The sequence below is a fragment of the Canis aureus genome, chromosome 19 (assembly GCF_053574225.1).
Source record: "Canis aureus isolate CA01 chromosome 19, VMU_Caureus_v.1.0, whole genome shotgun sequence".
NCBI classification, from domain to species: Eukaryota; Metazoa; Chordata; class Mammalia; order Carnivora; family Canidae; genus Canis; species Canis aureus.
The window spans coordinates 42376460-42396572 of record NC_135629.1 but is presented as its reverse complement, the minus strand read 5'-3'; the positions used below and the strand labels follow the sequence as shown (position 1 = coordinate 42396572).

The 20113-nt window shown below is 37.2% G+C and overlaps 1 protein-coding gene across 4 annotated transcripts in view; it reads right to left on the bottom strand.

The window, feature by feature from the left end:
• SMARCC1 (SWI/SNF related BAF chromatin remodeling complex subunit C1) overlaps positions 1-20113 on the bottom strand; it is a 173930-nt gene that overhangs the window by 101924 nt on the left and 51893 nt on the right. For all 4 annotated transcript variants that reach the window (XM_077859077.1, XM_077859078.1, XM_077859079.1 and 1 more), the window contains 5 exons: positions 17599-17668; positions 12501-12576; positions 7619-7744; positions 4963-5084; positions 1237-1361 (listed from right to left, as the gene is read on the bottom strand). In XM_077859077.1, the coding sequence (XP_077715203.1) occupies positions 1237-1361; positions 4963-5084; positions 7619-7744; positions 12501-12576; positions 17599-17668 (519 nt within the window). The remainder of the gene's footprint in view (positions 1-1236; positions 1362-4962; positions 5085-7618; positions 7745-12500; positions 12577-17598; positions 17669-20113) is intronic.

The following is a 20113-nucleotide window of genomic DNA, read 5'->3' as shown; positions in this document are numbered from 1 at the left end:
AATAAAATAAAATAAAAGCAGAGAAGCCAGAACAGAACATTAAAGTAGTGTATTAAGGCAAAAGAAGGGAGGAAATAAGAGAGGGACAAATAGAAAAAATATATCATAATGGCAGACTTAAGCCCAACCACATCAATAATTGTTACATTTCAATGGCCCACATACTCCAATTAAAAACAGAAAATGGGGATTTTGCATGGCAGAGATGACAGACACCAAGGCTCAACAATATGCTATTTAAAATCAACACGCTTAGGACAACTGGGTGGCTCAGTGGTTGAGCTTTGCCTTTGGCTCAGGTCGTGATCTGGGGTCCTGAGATCAAGTCCCACATCAGGCTCCCTGCCCAGCGGGAAGTATGCTTCTGCCACTGCCTGTGTCTCTCAATGAATAAATAAAATCTTTTTTAAAAAATTCACATGCTTTACATAATCAAAGTTAAAGTAACAAAATGCAAGAGAGATGTAAGTTGGAAATCTAACGAAGTGTGTGTAATTTACAAAACTGCTCTGCTGAAGTCGAGTATAGCGAGGACTAATAGAAAAAAAAATAGAAATTAAAAAAAAGGATATGGTGTGAAAGGCTTTATTATCATCAGTGAACCTGGCCTTCAAAACAAGCACTTCTGTGGCACATAAAGAAAGACACACAAGAGTCGATTCATCAAGAAGACATGACCCTAAGTGTGTATGCCCTTAAATAGCAGAGTTTCAAAAGAAATGCACAGGAATCAAGAGAAACAATAAATTCGTAACTATACTTATAAAAGGGTCTAACACATCCTTCTGTCAATAATGGATTTAAAGAGTTAAAATGTACATAGATAAGTATGTCACCTTTTCATCTGTATATTGATTGATTCTATTGGGATTTAAAACCATTTATTTTAAAGCATTGGTAAATTTAGAAAAATTTTTAAATTTTTTCTTTCTTTCTTTTTTGAGTAGGCTCCATGCCCAGTGTGGGACTTGAATCACAACCCTGAGATCAAGAGTGGCCTGCCCTACCGACTGACCCAGCCAGGCATCCTATTAGAAAACTTTTTGTTCGGTGTTTTTCCTCAATAAGTAACAAAAGTATACCAAAAGATTGAGAAAGAGGTAATTTTGTAAATATTTTAATCATGAACATTGGAAACTGGGGGCACAGAGCAAGAAATGATTCATCCCCATGGCATTGCTAAGAATGATTAAATCATATCTAATACTCTCATACTCTAGGTAGAAGAATACAAACCATTTTTTGGAAGCACCACTTCCTCTATGTTGGGTACCGGTGTTGGGTCTTCCATGTCCTTGGTAAGATCTTCTTGCTCATCTTCCTCTTTTTGACTTCTGCGCTTCCCATAGAGACTAGCTTGACTAAAAACATACAAGGCATATAAATGTATAAATAAGACTGACTACAGCTGCTCACAGCAGACAATTTCAAAGGCTTTACCCTCATTGTTAGATCTATGCTCAGAACTGCTTTAAGAGACAAAGAGAAATCAAACAAATTAGGTACATTTCCAAATTACATCTAACCAGCCAGAAGGAAAAAATAAAGGTTATTGGGAGTAAGAAATGGGCCCAGAAATCCTACTACCCAAACTGCAGACAGTATCCTAAAGGGGACTTAAATCAGTGTAATAAAATAACATCTGCTATGAAAATATGGCAGATATTTTATCTAACATCAACAATCACATAAGAGATTTTCTCAAAAATATGGAGAACTGTATTTTCCTGGCTCTTTATATCATCCAAATATCAAGAACTGCAAAGTAAAATCATTTAGGATGGTAATAATTTTTTGAGTGTGTGTAAAAATTGCCATTGCTCTTTCTTTAGTTTACATTCAAAACTAACACATTCCAGAAAGCAGATTAGGGTTCAAACAAGAATGAAATGATATGATTCTCTAATTGAGGAATAAATTACAGGCGATACCAGGACAGAAATTATCATATACCTCATATAACATGATGTGTACCAATACAGAGAAATAAATAAGAGTACCAAAAAAACAAGAGTTAATCAATATTGAAGGTGATAGTTAAACTAAACCTTGGGAACTGTAACAACTCACCAAAAAGTAAGCAATGTTTCAGGATACTGAGTGCAGGCATTAAGGCATAATAAAAGAGATAACCTGTTCTGGGAAGGAACAGTCAGGAACCCAGAACACATCACAAGTGAAGAGTAGAGAAAACAGCTGACAGAAATACAAATACATGGTGGGCCAGCCTGAGTCCTTATAGTGCTGAGAGAGTGAGCAGAGTACTCTTCTATGATAGACCACATACTGGCATATGTTAGAATCAAGTATACAGGTAAAAATATTTTTTTAATTTTTAATAAAAATTGCATGACAATTTTTCAAAAGCCCATGAACCTAAAGGTGTTAGGGAGATAAAATAAAAACGGAAGAAAAAAATGCAGGAAAGCTCAAATAAAGCAAACATTAGGAAAACAGATGTCAGTGTCTTTTCATTAAAGGAAACACGAAACTGGAATGCCTGCTCATTAGAAGACAGATGTATTCAATTCAAGGACACCCATACATCTATTTTGGGAAACTCAATTTGGTGGGTTTTATACTCAGAGCAGAAGCTCAATGCCATCACTGTGAGCCTCCTGGACATCACATCTTAGTTTGAAGACCACTAGTGCCCTGGCACTGCATCTCAGCCCGTAAGTGGGAAAAAGGGTGCATCAATTTCAGGCCCAGAACACCTGGAAAAGTTGTATGCTTTTCTTCAAGGATTGTCAGGAAGCTCTGAAATCTCTGCACATCAACCATTAGATTCAGATTAGAGGCTCTTATTAAAAAATGAGGCCACTCTCAGTAATCATTAAGGAAAAATATATTCTTATAGGTTTTTCTTAAATATCATAATTCCTGTGTGACTTGACAAAATAACAACATCCTTTTATGACTATGACAGGCTCATTAATATTATTTATAAAACTAAGAGTTTTTTTTTTTAACTTCTCTAACAGCTTCTATACATGGTTAACAATGTTTTAGATAACCCTACCCTTCAAAAAATAACATGATTCAAGGCATGTCCTGGGCATAAAAACACTAATTTGGCTATAGGAAAAAAAAAAAAAAAGGTCAGGGATCCCTGGATGGCTCGGCGGTTTGGCACCTGCCTTTGGCCCAGGGCGCGATCCTGGGGTCCCGGGATCGAGTCCCACACCGGGCTCCCAGCATGGAGCCTGCTTCTCCCTCTGCCTGTGTCTCTGCCTCTCTCTCTATGTCTATCATGAATAAATAAATAAACCTTAAAAAATAAAATAAAATATTAAAAAAAGTCAATAAAAGGAAGCTAATGGAGAGGATAACAAGCCAAAACTTTAATAAATTTCCAGTCACATGAAAAGAATAAATTTTGCATCTGTCATCTTCTAAGACTAAACTTAACTTCTGTGAAATTAAATTTAAAAAAATTTTTGAGCTAGACAAGCCAGAAATTATCTACTTAATATACAATAATGAATGTTGAATATTACCTACAATTTACTAAATATGTACTTCAAGCCAGACACTGCATGTGGGGTTTAAAGCCTCACTCGATCCCCACAACCACTTATTCAATAGAAACCAAAATCCCCACTCAAGCAAGATTTACTAAAGCACAAATGGGATGCCATGAACAAGGCACGGTGCTCAACATGGAAGAGACATAGGTTCCTTTCCTTCTAGGAGTCATTCTGATCACAAATGGGAGAGGTGGTAAAAATCAGAGACAGAAACATTAACAATGACAAATATAATTTCCTAAATTCCTTACTAAGCCACATTGCTCAATATACAATTAGATATAAAAAAGACTGTATTCAGGGTTCCTTTATAAATATAACATCAGATGGCCACATTATAAAGGAGATGAAGAAAAAGGAAAGAGTAGGGGAAGAAGAAAAGAAAGATGGAGAGCCAAATAATCCACCCTCAGGCCTTGGTAAAGGTGGTGGAATCTAGCCAAAAGGATACAGTAATGGGAAGCTCAGAGTCCAGCTTTGAATCTTGACTCTAAGCAAAAATCTGTGTGACCTTGGAAAAATCACCTCCCTATCCTGAACGTCAACCTCTGTTTCCTAAGATAAAGACGGTTATGATACTTCAAAGATACCTTCAGTTTTAAGATTCTGTACATGGTAGGAATGCCTGTGTGGCTCAGCACGTGAGCGTCTGTCTGCCTTTGACTCAGGGCATGATCCCAGGGTCTGGGATCAAGTCCCACACTGGGCTCCTGCAGAGAGCCTGCTTCTCCCTCTGCCTATGTCTCTGCCTCTCTCATGAATGAATGAATAAATACATAAATAAATAAAAAGAAGGAAATTCTGCTACTTGGGACAACATGGGATACACCTTGAGACCATTTTGCTAAGTGGAATAACTCAGAGAAAAAAAATACATTATGACCTCTCCTATATAGGGAATCTAAAAAACAAAACAAAAGAACACAAATTCATCAATAGAGGGAACACACTAGTGGTTGCCAAAGGTAGGGAGTGGGGGAGAATGGGAAAGTTGGTAAAGAGTATAAACTTCCAGTTATAAAATAAATAAACCCTAGGAGTGTAATATACAGCATGGTGTCTACAGTTAAGATGGTACTGTGCATGTGAAAGTTGCTAAGAAAGTAGATCTTAAAAGTTCTTGTAACAAAAAAAATTTATAACTACGTGTGATGTTGGATGTTAAGACTTATTATGATTATCTCACTATACATATCAATTTAAAAAGATTGTATGCAAAAAAATAAAAAGATTGTATGCAAGGTGCCTAAGCATGAACACAACATAAGATAGCCATCAGATAACATCTGACAAGACAAGCTACCAGTGCAAAGACATCTACCAAATCAAAGTAAGACAACTTCCCTTGAGCAAACTTCCACGATAAATCTGAAAATCTGGAATGCTGTGTGTAGTTTGTTTTAATGCCTCTGAATCATTCTGCAGTTCTTACCCTTTCTTTCCACTCTTCTTCCGGGATTCTGTGGGTGTAGGAGGTGGAGGGGAAGGTGAATGTTTCCTCTTTCGAGCATTAGCTGATGCTTTCCTATCTCTTCTCTCTGGACTTCTGACTGGCTAGGAATAAATAAATGGAAATAAATATCAGCCAGCTTTTCTGACTCTTCAGTTTCTACAAAACCTTGTCCAAAGGTGAAATTCACAAAGATAATACCAATACTACTCAGAGCAAATGAAAGGAACATCATTAAGCATCCTGGACCACCAACAGTCAAGACTCTCCAACTTTCCACGTGATGTACCACCAATGGAAATATCAGAATTATCCCACTAGTATTCAAACTATGCTACAAAACAGACATGCCCAAATCCTGCACAACTAAAACTTGTTCCTGTTCACCTTGTTTCCAGATGGGAAAAGCACTTTTAACAACTACTGGAAAATATGAAACATATGCTATTAAAATAAAGAAATACAAACAATGGCTGAATGATCTTGTGAAAGCGTATCAGAAAATACTCTTGACATATCAGTAAAAAGAATAGGAGAAAACTTTATGACACAAAAGATGCTAAATAAGCTTGCAATTGATAGGTGCGCCCAAGTGTCTGCCTTCAGCTCAGGTGATGATACCAGGGTCTTGGGACTGAGCCCTGCATTGGGCTCCCTGCTCAATGGGAAGTTGGCTTCTCCCTCCTGCTGGTTTTGTGCTCCCCCCAAATAAATAAATAAAACTTAAAAAAATTTATTACAATTTATTATTAGTCAATCTAGGGATGCCTGGGTGGCTCAGCGGTTTGACGCCTGCCTTTAGCCCAGGGCGTGATCTTGGAAACCCAGGATCGAGTCCCATGTCAGGCTCCCTGCATGGAGCCTGCTTGTCTCTCTTTGCCTCTCTCTCTGCCTGTGTCTCATTAATAAATAAAATCTTTTAAAAATAAAAGTCAATCTAACAGAAGTATAAATCCCTATTTGCAAATGGCATGATCTTATATATACATAACTCTAAGGAATCTACCAAAAAATTATCAGAGCCAATGAGTTCAGCAGTTGCAGGATACACAACGAAATATAGAAGTCAACCTATAAATCATAATTATGGATTTAACAAAATAGACAAGAAAGAATTAACACCTAAGATGATCCAAAGTATAGTACCTAAGGTGCCAAAAAAAAATTCAGAGATTAAAATATTAATTAAACATATATCATCTCTGGTACCCTCATACTCCTTACAATGCTGTATCCTTTCAGAAGCTTGGTAGCAACAAATTAGAAATCTGAGTCATCTTACTGGCCTATAACAAGAAGTTTTAAAGAAAACCTAAACTGCATACACTCTATACTAAGTCTGAAATTAAACTTTTAAAACGAGATATTAAATGCATTTTTATACAATCACGCTAAAAATAAGTGAATAAATTACTACATAAACCATCTCAATCTGAACAGAGATGGATATGGACAGGCCTGTTTAATAATGTGATGTAGAAATCAGAATATTCCTAATGACAAAAAAGACTTGGTTGGAAACGCATTCAGGGAAAACAAATATGTAAGCATAATGGTGGGGAGGGAGGGGCTGAATAAAAAATAAAATTGGAAGTCAAACTCGACAGCAAATAAGGACAAATTAAATAAAAATGAAAGGATATGAAAAAGATTCAGTTTTAAAATATTTTTCTTAAAAATAAAAAATACACATTGTATGACAAAATTTTAGTAAGGAAGTCTCAGGGCAGAAAACAGATATGAAAGGATGGTACATTCTAAGTGAACAGTTAAAACTATTTCTGTCTCAAAAATTTTTCAAAGAACTACAGTACAAAACAAAAAGCAAAAACTTAATGTGTCCCCACTGAAAAGGAATGAGAACCTTACCTAAGCAGTCACCAGCTGACACCAACACATCTAAGCCTTCTTCTCAGACTCTGGGTGACACACGTACCTCTCAAGTTGTGGCTTCTCAAGAACCATGGTAAAAAGTTTTAGTGGCTGGGCTTCTTAAAGAATTAAAGAGTAGGGAATTCTGGGTGGCACAGCGGTTTGGCGCCTGCCTTTGGCCCAGGGCGCGATCCTGGAGACCCGGGATCGAATCCCACATCGGGCTCCCGATGCATGGAGCCTGCTTCTCCCTCTGCCTATGTCTCTGCCTCTCTCTCTCTCTATCATAAATAAATAAATAAAAATTAAAAAAAAAAAAGAAAGAGTAATAAATACCACGTCATCCCACTTTAAAAAGGAGCTGAACTGTACTTCTGAAACTTTTGAGGCCTACATTTTACGTGTACAGTGACAAGACTATTAAAAAATAAGACAAAATCAGCTTTCCATTGAAAAACCAATAATTAAATTGATATTATTTAATTCACAAAATGAAAACTCAGACCTACAAAACAAAATCAGCTGCACCGCTGCAACACTGCATGTGCCACATTAAATCTCAATGACCCTTTGAGACTGTCAAGCCCCTTCTTTGGGAATGCCAGCTCTTGAGACAGCTGTATGGCCATTTGGTAACTTTTCTATATACCTGATGGGTGATGGATCTTGGACTGTATATCAGAGTTTATTAATAAGGATCTGACAATAGTGAGTCCTAGAAAGAAGAAACCCCAAGTGGAAAAAAAAATGATGCCAAACCAAATACCTCTTCATTCTTTGTTGAAATTCGCTGACGAAAGCTCACAGGCTTCCTGTTCTCGTCTACCTCATAATCCTCCTCATTCATCCATTCATTGAAAACATCAGTGTCCAAAATCCACTTCGCATGAACCTAAAAGCACAAACATGTGTATCTATATAAATAATAAATCATTATAGTTTTTACAGTATTCAAGATAAAAGAAGCTTGATTTCTTATTCTCAGCTCAAAGCCTCAATTATGTAGAAGTTAAAAACATGACACTGTAGGGGAGCCTGGGTGGCTCAGCTGGCTGAGCTTCAGCATCCTGGTTCTGGTTCAGGTCATGATCTTGGAGTCCTGGGATCAAGCCCTGCATCAGGCTCCATACTCAGTGCAGAGTCGATTCTCCCTTCCGCCCACCTACCACTTGCTCTCACATGCTCTCTTTCAAATAAATAAATAAAATCTTAAAAACAAAAACAAAAAAACCATGAGACTATGAAAGACCTGTAAATGGCAACTTAACCATTTCTAACTGTTATTCCATGTTACTGTATATAGTAAGAAAGCATCACTGGATTTGCAAAAATTGAGGTTTTAATAACTAAGATCCTTAAATTTGATAATCATGTCGTTTTTATTTCAGCTTTATCTATAACAGAAAAATAAAATTGTAAGATATTCAAGGTATACGTCATGGTGATTTGATATGCATACACACTGAGAAAGTTAATTAGCACATCCATCACCTTACATACTTTTTTATGTGTGAGAACATTTAAGTTCTATTCTCTTTGCAAATTCCAATTACACAATACAGTGTCATCAACTACAGTCACCATGTTTCACATTAGGTCTTCACATTAGGTCTCCAACTGTAAACTGGTGCCCTTTTACCAACTGCTTACTTCCCTTAGTCCTTCCTCGCTGGCAAGCATTTCTCTACTATGTTTCTAGGGCTTTTTTTTTTTTCCTTAAAGATTCCATATAAAAGCGGTGTCATGCAGGATTTCTCTTTTCTCCATTTGGCTTTTTTCACCAATCATATGTCATCTTTATCTTGATGAAAACCACTGATAAAAACATTCAACAGCAATAGGTCATTCAAAGTAACACGCCTACTCGTTGCTCTGGGCACAAAGAATGTCTCTATGTCTACGCATTCAGCAAAATTCTAAGGAATGATGGGAAAGGATATTTACACAGACCTATCATCAGACCTATCACCTCGCCCCATCAAGTACACACGTGCTCCAAAGAGACTTTTCAGGAATAGTCACGGTTGGGGAGTGGAGAAGTTAGAGTCGGATTCAGGAGTCTTCTAAGCCCTTTACATGACAACTTCTCTTGCTTTTTTGTTAATGTTTCTGAGGAAGAATTTTTAAAATGATGGGTTCTCTGAATGTTGTAAAGATACAGATGTAGATATAGATATTGAAACCACAAACCTAGCCTATACATATTCCAATTACCCAACAGAATTTCTCAAAGGGAGTACACCTGAATTTGGGACTAGACAATCCTTCCTCTGTGGACAAATATGAAACAATTTCAGCACCAAAAAGTTTATTAAGTTACTGACCACTGAAAAACTAGAATTCCATAAACTCAAATTGGTAACAGATGAAAAAAAAAGTAAATGAGGGGAAAGGAAGGACTCTTGCTTATATAGCTCTGAAAGCCAACTGGTAAATGTGGATAGAAGACTGGAATGGAAAATTATCACTGCAATCATCAAAGAAAAGATTGGTTCAGGCAAGAATTCAAGTGAATGCTAAATCTGGGCAACGGATGGAGGATTCTGATGAGAAGCAGGAGATCTTTCTGTATGGCCTAAAAGAATCTCTTACAGATTGCTTATAAATTCCAAGTGGAGAGGAGATCCCTAGGTGGCTCAGCTGTTTAGCACCTGCCCTCGGCCCAGGGTGTGATCCTGGAGTCCCAGGATCGAGTCCTGTGTCAGACTCCCCTGCAGGGAGCCTGCTTCTCCCTCTGCCTGTGTCTCTGCCTCTCTCTCTATCTCTGTGTGTCTCTCATAAATAAACAAAATCTTTAATTAATTAATTGACTGATTGATTGATGGATTCCAAGGGGAGGAAAAAAGGAATTATACAGTGGAGCCAACAGAGCACACCTTAATTGGGTGATTAGTATCACCAACAAGGAGCAGATGGACACAGCATGCCTCCTAATATAAGGCTCTGAAAAGGACACATCACTTACGCGATATTCTGACTAGAATGCATAATCTGATTTAACTATGAAAAATGATCACAAATTCCAAATGAGAAATATTCCTTTCAAATTCAAAAATGTCAAAAAAGGCAGGAGAGCACAGGAGTAATATTTCAGATTAAAGGAAACGAGAGGAGATTTGAATGAAATAACTGATACTCAAAAGTTTTCTGTAACAGAAAAAAATGCTACAAAAAACATTATTGGGTCAAGTAGCAAAATTAGAATACAGACAGTAGATTAGTGTATTGTGTCAATGTTAAATTTTATTGAAGTTGATAACTGCAAAGTGCTTATGAGTGAGAATCCCTTATTCTTAGGAAACACAAATTTCTGTTTTAGAATAAAGGCCCGCGATATATATGCATCTTTATCTCAAAAGGTTAAGAATAAAAAAAAAATGTATGTATAAAAAAACACAGGGGAACCTGGGTGGCTCAGTGGTTGAGCATCTGCCTTTGGCTCAGGTTGTGAACCCAGGGTCCTGGGATCGAGTACCACACCAGGCTCCCTGCGGGGAGCCTGTTTCTCCCTTTATGTCTCTGTGTCTCTCTCTGTCTCTCATGAATAAATAAATAAAATCTTTTAAAAATTAAAATTAAAAAATAAAAACAGAATAAAAGTGATAAATCAAAATGGGGGCAAAAGGTAAACAATAGGCAAATCTGGATAAAAGGTATAGGTATGCTGTCTACTATTCTTATTCTTGCAATTTGGTTTGAAAATATTTCCAAATAAAAAGGTTTCAAAGAAGTCTAATTTTGTTAATTCCATTATCCTCATATAAAATCTGAAACTTCAGCGGTTTGGCGCCTTCCTTTGGCCCAGGGCGCGATCCTGGAGTCCCGGGATCGAGTCCCACATCGGGCTCCCGGCATGGAGCCTGCTTCTCCCTCTGCCTCTCTCTCTCTCTCTCTCTCATAAATAAATAAATAAATCTTTAAAAAAATAAAATACAATCTGAAACTTGAAAGCTAAGTCTTTCTGAAGGTCACACAACTCGAAATAGGGTGAATCAGGTCTCACATCTAATATACTGATTCAATTTAAGTGCTCAGTATACTACATAGAGCAGTCAATAGAAACTCTGTTTAATTACCACTGCTCATGGCAAGAACCAGAACTCCCTGCAGAAATACTGATTCCAGGACTGGGATATGGAATTACAAAAAGAGTTTGGAACATCTTTTTGTCCCAGAAATAGAAAGTATGCAAAAATGAATCTAATAATACCAAAAGGTCATAGAAAGCAGCTTAAAGGAGTTCCCACCAGCCAAAATTTGGACAATTCATCAGAATGAAGAATGGTAATCATATCACTGCACAGTGCACACTGATACTACAGGCAAATGTAGAGGGAGAAAGGAAACTCATTCCCACTGCAAAGTGCCAATTACAAGCACAGATGGAATGGATAGAATGAGGAAACCACCAGTAATATCTAATTCAGCCAGGCAGGAATTATTAATGGGTAAGCAAACTTTGGGATACAAATTTAATGAAGAAAAGGATATTCATATAATTTCAAAGTATTTCTGTGTAAGGTATTTTTATTCCAAAGAGAAAAATGGGGGACACCTGGGTGGCTCAGCGATTGGGCGTCTGCCTTCGGCCCAGGGCGTGATCCTGGAGACCCAGGATCGAGTCCTGCATTGGGCTCCCTGCATGGTGCCTGCTTCTCCCTCTGTTTCTGCCTGTGTGTCTGCCTCTCTCTCTCTGTCTCTCATGAATGAATGAGTGAATAAATAAATAAGATCTTTAAAAAAGAGAGAGAAAAAAATGGTAATGCTATAATGGGAAAACCGGGCAGACAGCACCTTAAAAACAATCAGCCACAATGAGAAAAATCGAAATATATGCCTCCTGATGTGAGGCACTAAAGAGTAATTACTCAAAATTACTTAAGTAGTTTTACAGCAAAAATATGCATAGCTTAAATACAAGAATGAGGAAATATCCACACAAACTCAAATTCAAAGACATTACAAACAAATTTAGCCCACACATATCAAAAAAGCCAGAATTATAGGAAAAAAAGAAAGGCCGAAAGTTCTACATTAAAGTAGACTAAAGAGGTCTGACAACTAAATGCAGTGTGTGATCCTTAATTGAATCTTAGATCAGGGAAGAGACTTAGTATAAACTTACTACATCATTGGGACAATTGGTGCAAATCGAATATGGGCTCTAGATCAGGTATTAATACTGTTTCAAGAATTAATATCCTGAAATAACTGGGAAATCTGGAAGAAGAGTATAAAGTTGCACTTTATTTTATATTGTTCTCACAACTTTAGAATTATTTCCACATAAAGTGGAAAAATAAAAGAGTTGATGCATGGACTCTTAGCATTGTAATGGAAATGACTGATAAAATCAGTCTGTTTCATCATGGCTTCCAGCCCTCCTTAATGATATCAACAATGTTCAACTGCACTCCTCCTGCACCTCTCTCAACTACCTCAAACCACAATGTAACTAGACCACTGCAAATATTTCTGCTAAGACCTAGATAATGAGTTCTTCATGGTCATGGGTAGCTTAATAGGATGACAAGAAAGGAAGATCCTCATTCTGTATCTCCTTGCAACACTGTTGTGGAAAAGAGCCAGAAAAACTATTAAGTTATGTAAGAATAAACTTTAAAAAAAAAAAAAAAAGGATCTTTCACCTTCCATGGCTTTTCTGGAATTGGTGGATCTTCAATTTCTGCATCAACATCATTACTATGGACCCAAGTATCATAGCTACAAAGGAAATGAAAAAAGGAAAAATAAATTAGAACCCAAATTCATTCACTAAAATGACTTTTTATCAAAAGGTAAAACTGTATTTTAGAAATACTCTTAGGATACAGTAATAACAATATTTCGCATACTTTTGTCTGTCACTCTGACAAGAAAACTCTTCTGTAGAGGTCTATAGTGATCTTGACATTGTTAAATCAAAAGTTCAAGCCTTGGTGTGCAGAATTCTAATGAGGAGATCACTGTGTCCTCAAAGCCTTTCCCTCACTTGGTCTCTAAGACAATGCTATCATCTGCTGTTCCTTCTGGCCACTAGCCTCTCCCTAGCTTCCATGGCCAGCTTCTTTTTTCCCAAACCTCTTCAACACTGGAAGGTCCCAGATTTGGTTTAATCCTCTTTGTCTACTCATTCTCTCGATCTCATGCAGCCCTATGGCTTCAAATATATCCTCTTCTGCCCTCTTCTCTGAATGCTAGACTCATGCATCCAACTGCCAAGTCCACATTTCCCCTTACGTGTTCAATAAGGCTTTCAACACTAACACACTGAAAATTCAACATACAATGCCATCCTGATCCCAACAATGTCCCTAGCCAATCATCCTCATCTCAGTAAATGGCAACTCCATTTTTCCAGTTGTTCTGGCCAAAATCCCTGGGAACATCCCTGACTTCACTCTCAATCACAACCTAAAATCAAACCATCAACAACTTCTACAGTTCATTCCACCTTCAAAATATGCCCAGAATCTATCTGCTTCTGACCTTTCTATTTCTGCCCAAAGCTCGAGTCCATTTTTCACAAAGCAACCAAAGCGATCCTTCTGAACATCAAGTGAGTCCACATTACCTAACTCAGAGTAAGACCCAAAACTCCCACTTTACCCCCCACCTTACTCAAAGAAAAGAGCCAAAATCCTTATGGTGGATTGCCAAGGTCTCATGATCTGGTCCTATGACTGCCACCCTATCTCGTAGTACTCCTCCCCCATTCATGTTATAGTCAAGCCACGTGGGCTTTCTTCATATCTCTTTGCTAAAGGGTTCTCGCTTTGAATCACTCATCCTACTCCCCCACAATTTTGAAATAAGCATAAGATCATCTACCAAATTGAAATTCTGTCAATGCTACCATAGTGGCCAATAAATTATCGTAGAAGTAAGTAATATCTAAATTAAATACAAGTATGGTAACAAGCACTGGCTCCATGAAGCCACTACTCAGAAGTCAGTTCAAAAGCATTTGGAACAAACATGGCTCTATATATCTATTACTAGCACTCCGGTAAGTTTTCTGGGAACACTTAAAACATGGTCTGGAGGAAAAGACTTCCTTTGCCTAGTTATTAATTATACCAGGTAAAAATTACAATGGTGAGTTAGCAACTGTTAACCTAACATTCTGTAAGCCTTGAGTACAAAATGTCACAGAGGGGCAGCCCCGGTGGCTCAGCGATTTAGCGCCACCTTCAGCCCAGAGCCTGATCATGGAGACCCAGGATCAAGTACCACGTCAGGCTCCCTGCATGGAGCCTGCTTCTCTCTCCCTCTGCCTGTGTCTCTGCCTCTGTCTCTGTGTCTCTCATGAATAAATAAATAAAATCTTAAAAAAAAAAAAGTCACAGAGATAGAAGTGAGGGCACAAACTCCAGCAGTATCCCCTTACCCAGGGTTTACATTCCAAACTTGCAGTTATCTACAGTCAAATGTTGTTAAAAGCAGATGGTCCTCCTTTGGACCTCTCAGGAGGTCCGTAGCAGCCTAACACAGCATCACAGTGCCTGCACCACTCACCTCTCTTCATCACTTAGGCATTATTATCAGCTCACATCACAAGAAGGGTGAGGTGAGTACAGTACAATAAGGTATTTTGAGAGAAGAGAGACCACACTCACATAACTTTTGCTAAACTATATTATTACAACTGTTCTATTTTATATTAGTTATTGCTGTTCATCTCTTACTGTACCTAATTTATAAACTAAACTTTATCACAGTTATCTACGTATAGGAAAAAATATAGCATATGGGATCCCTGGGTGGCGCAGCGGTTTAGCGCCTGCCTTTGGCCCAGGGCGCGATCTTGGAGATCCAGGATCGAATCCCACGTCAGGCTCCCGGTGCATGGAGCCTGCTTCTCCCTCTGCCTGTGTCTCTGCCTCTCTCTCTCTCACTGTGTGCCTATCATAAATAAATAAAAATGAAAGAAAGAAAAAATATAGCATATATACGGTTCAGTACTATCTGAAGTTGCAGGGATACACTGGGGGTCTTTAAAAGTAATCCCTCACAGATGAGGGGGATGGGAGACTGCTGTATAGTTAATAAAGAAGTGAATAAGCCTCCGTGAGAAGACTCAAACTAGTTACTATGTTTTATCTGGTAGATAAAGAAAAGGCTAGCAAATAGGTGAATATGTTTTTACTATGTTATTACAAAATGTATTGCAACTATATACTTAACGAAGCTTGCTATCATAAATTTGAGTTTCCATCTAAATGTTTCAAAGGGCAAAGTTATTTAAATTAAGAGTTCCTATAATATTGATAGGTTTGCTTAATAGTACCAAGGACTACTTGAAGCCTCAAGACTAGAGATGTTTTGGGGCGCCTGGATGGTTCAGTCAGTTGGGTGTCTGCCTTAGGCTCAGGTCATGATCCTAGGGTCCTGGGATTGTGCCCTGTGTCAGGCTCCCTGTGCTGCAAGGATTCTGCTTCTCACTCTCCTTCATCCTGCCACTCCCCCTGCTTGTACTCTCCCTGTCAAATAAATACATAAAATCTTAAAAAAAAAAAAAAAAAAAGACAAGATGCTTTATTGAAAGCATTCGTTAAAAATATTCTTTAAAAATCTGTTACAGACAACTGGGTGGCTCAGCAGTTGAGCATCTGCCTTTGGCTCAGGGTATGATCCCAGGGTCCCGGGATTGAGTCCCACCATCAGGCTTCCCAAATGGAGCCTGCTTCTCCCTCTGCCTGTGCCTCTGCCTCTCTCATGAAAAAATAAATAAAATATTTAAATAAATAAATAATCTGTTAGTTCATTTAAAGTAATCAATTATGGTTCAGAGGCAGATTCAATCTGGTTCTAACTAACTCAACCTGTATGAAAACTATGCATACACTCTTAAAATTTTGAATGTATAAAGATATATTATTTCCTTCTTAAAAAGTATCTTGGGGAACCCAGGTGGCTCAATAGTTGCATGTCAGTCTCCAGCTTAGATCGAGTCCCACATCGGGAGCTTGCTTCTCCCTCTGCCTATGTCTCTGCCTCCTTCTCTGTGTCTCTCGTGAATAAATAAATAACATCTTAAAATAATAATAATAGTAATAATAATAGTAATAGTGATAAATCCTTGCAGGAGCGCCTGTGTGGCGCAGTTAAGCATTCGAATCTTGGTTTCTGCTCAGGTTATGACCTCAGGGTCTTGAAATCCAGCCCTGCATCAGGCTTCACGCTCAGTGTGGAATCTCCTTGAGATTCTCCGCCCTGTCCTTCCCCCTACTCTCTCTTTCAAATAAATAAATAAACCTTTAAAAATAAAATGTATCTTTAGAAGTAAAATAAAGTTACTCAAATAGATTAACTTAAAAAGAGGACACAACCAGACATTATGGGTCAACAGATGATGATGAGGAACACACACCTGAACTGAAGTAGACTCTGATTAACTCTAGATCCAACTACCAATTTAAAGAAAATACAAAAAATGGAAAAACATGTTCAAATACACATTTAAAAAACACCCACATTGTGGTGAACTCTGCAGGACAAACACTGGTTTCTTAAATAATACAATGCATGTGGTTGGGGGTAGGGAAGAGAGAGAACCTAGACACTGAAAAATGTGTTAAAAAGTATATAAGAAAAAAAAAAAAAGAAAGAAATGTATCAATCACAAAATGTGGTTGAATTCTACTTACAACATATATCAACCTTACATTAATGATATGTATCATTTATATGACAGCACTGAATAGATGATATAAAGGAATTTTGTTGGGCAGCCTGGGTGGCTCAGCGGTTTAGCGCCACCTTCAGCCTGATCCTGGAGACCCGGGATCCAGTCTCGTGTCGGGCTCCCTGCATGGAGCCTGTCTCTGTCTCTCTCTCTGTGTGTGTGTCTCTCTCATGAATAAATAAATAATATCTCTTTTTATAAATAAATAAATAAATAAATAAATAAATAAATGAATGAATGAATGAATAAAGGAATAAAGGAATTTTAGGTTTGACAGTGATATTACCTTTACTATTTTTAATGAGGTCTTGTTTTTTAGAAATGCATATGGAAATATTTATTATTAAAATGTTATGTTTGGGGTTTGCTTCTAATAAGACTAGAAGGCTAAAAGTGGATAGGGGTATAGTTGAAAGAAGACTAGTCTGACATGAAAAACCCACAACGGTCAGAATCTCCCACACAGCTCTATTGTAGGTTTAAGAAGATGAAGTTCATGGAAGATTATCCTTATTTGTAAGTGTCCTGTGTAGGCATAATATTAATTTTGAAAAGACTACCATTTTCATGAACATATGAACATCCAGTTCATATTTAAATATTCTTTATTTATAGAGAATGAAACATAGTATGAGTTATGATGATCTCAAAGTAATAATGACAATAAGTAAACAAATTTCCACCAAGAAGAAAAACTCCATTTTAGACATAAAATAATTCATTCTTAATAGTATGACATGAAGATTTTTTGAAAAAACAAGTAAAACAAAACAGTAATAAAATAGTAGGGAGAAATTTCATTTCTTGAAGGAAACAAATCTAGATTAGCAGTCTAATACCATACTGAAGGGCTGTTTTTGGCAAATGCAGCAAATATCAGTTTATTAAGAAAAATAATGCCTTGGGACTTTGAATTGAAAGTTCTGTAACTTCAGTAAGAAAAGTCAGTAAGACTCAAAATATGAGATCAAGTACTGAAACCAACAAGGCTGTCACTATTCAGAAAATGAAACTATATATAAATAATTCTGGCAGATCTCAGGATGTATCAACATTACCTGTCTGGGTAAAACCCCCAATGCACTAACACCTGCTTATCTTTTCTCATCACGGGTCTCAACCATTCTTCTGAAAGGGAAAAAGAAAATACTTTAGTCAAGCTGACAAAATAAATAAATAAGCTATTATTTAGACTTAATTTCTACTTAAAATTTTTGTTTTGCTAGTAAGCATCAATCCCCAAAAAATATCCTCATAACTGAACATTGTATCTCTCATATTAAGAGAAAAATTTTAGCCACATATACAGAATTATTAATCTAGGCCTATCTATTATCTATTACCCTTGGCAAATCCAATTGTCCACTGCAGTAAAATACTCACCCTCCCACTCACCTGCCTGTTTGTCTCCAATTCCATCCAAATCATGATCACTTTACTACTACATTTTGCATGTAAAAATCTCTTCTCCCTTTTTCTGTGAGGCTTTGTAATTAGTGTACATTTTTCAAAGTGTAAATCATGCTTTACGTCCTTTTTTTTTATGCTTTACGTACTTGATGAAAGTTTTACCATATATTCTTCTAGATTCACTATCTCTTGTATCCTACAACACTTCACAGGCTGCTACATCAAGCTTTCATCAATAATACTATTTTTATTATTTCTTTTTATTTTTAAATGGTGCCCTGCTTCTTAATTTAGCCCTCCCAACAACAACATAATCAACAAGATCATATTAGATAATTGTACTTCGAATTCCCTTACCAAAGAGAGGTGTAAATTTATACAAATTTATAGGATGATTCTTATTGATCTGAATCGTAGTTAGATTATATCTACGTTTTAGTACTTGTTATGCTGTGTTTCTTTGGTAGTCTAAATTTAGCTTAGCAAGCTTGTCTCTAGTGCTCAGAGGAAACTAATAAAGTAAGCTCCTTAAAGCCCAAGAAATAGCAAAATAGAAAAACTAAGTGAAACTAGCTAAGTAAAAATGGCTTTTCATTGCCAATTTCAACAATAAATAGCCCCAGCTTCACCAAGTAGAGGCAAGAAAGCCCACATGCCTATGTTTTTTTTAAATTTTTATTTGAAGTAGCCTCTACAACCAACATGAGGCTCACACTCACTACCCCGAGATCAACAGTCACATGTTCTACCGACTGAGCCAGCCAGACGCCCCAAGCTTGTATTTTCTTTTCTTTTTTATTTATTTATTTATTTTTTCCAAGCTTGTATTTTCAAACATACAACTGCTCACCTTACTATCTTGAGAGAAAGTGAAAGAAAGAAATTAAGCCTGGGTCCTTAACATGATATCCCAAGATGGCCAAAGAGAAAATGAACAGCAGTCCAGTGGGTCTTTCATCACTTATAATATAGCAATCAACAAAATATACTATTAAGAGATGCCCTTTAGAATACTAATCTATCTTCAAAGGCTGTGCAGCTTTAGAAGGTAAAGAAAAAAGAATACTTGGGTCTCCTGGGTGGCTCAGCAGTTGAGCATCTGCCTTTGGCTCAGGGCATCATCCCGGAGTCCCAGGATCAAGTCCCATATTGGGCTCCCTACAAGGAGCCTGCTTCTTCCCTCTGCCTGTGTCTCTGCCGCTCTCTCCCTGGGTCTCTCATGAATAAATAAATAAAATCTAAAAAAAAAAAAAAGAATACTCATCCTTTTTACAGAGACTCTGGCACTGATTGATTGCCTTCGGAAATTTTCCCAGGAGCAGAAATAACAAAAGGTTAGAGATGTAAATCCACATTCTTCCCAGAGATAACCATACGCTACACAGAACCAATAAAACCACCATAGTTTTGAGTAAAAATTAGTTCAAACTGAGAATATAAACATAACTCTCACAACTTAACAATACAGACACAGTCTAACTAAAATATAAGCAATGGGGGGCACCTCGGTAGCTCAGGTGGTTGAGTGTCTGGCTCTTGGGTTTTGGCTCATGTCACGATCTCAATGTAATAGGTCAAGCCCCACATCTGGCTCCATGCTCAAAGGGAGTCTGCTGGAGATTCTTTCTGTCCCTTTCCCTTTACCCTCCACCGCCCCCACTCACACGCACTCTCTCTCTCTCTCAAATAAATAAATCTTAAAAAAAAAAAAAAAAAGCAAAGGATCAAATGAAACATTTCTCCAAAGAAGATATACAAATGGCCCAAAAGCATATGAAAAGAAACTTGGGATCATTAAACAATTAGGGAAATGCAAATCAAAAACACAAAGAGATACTGCCTGACACCTACTAGGATGGCTAATATAAAAAAAGGAGGAAATAAAAAGTGTTGAGAATGTAGAGAACTTGCTATCTCCAAAAAAATGCTGATGGAACTTTGTAAAATGGTATAGCTACCTTGGGAAACATGGCAGCAGTATCAGAAAATGTTTAACAGACTTGCCAATATGGCTCAGCAATTCAATTTCTAGGTATAAACACAAGAGAATTGGAACCGTATGTCTGCGTTAAACCTGTACACAAATTATCATAATGGCATTATTCACAAATAAGAGTTCACAAATTTACAATTGACTAAACAAAAGGTAGTATATCCATACAA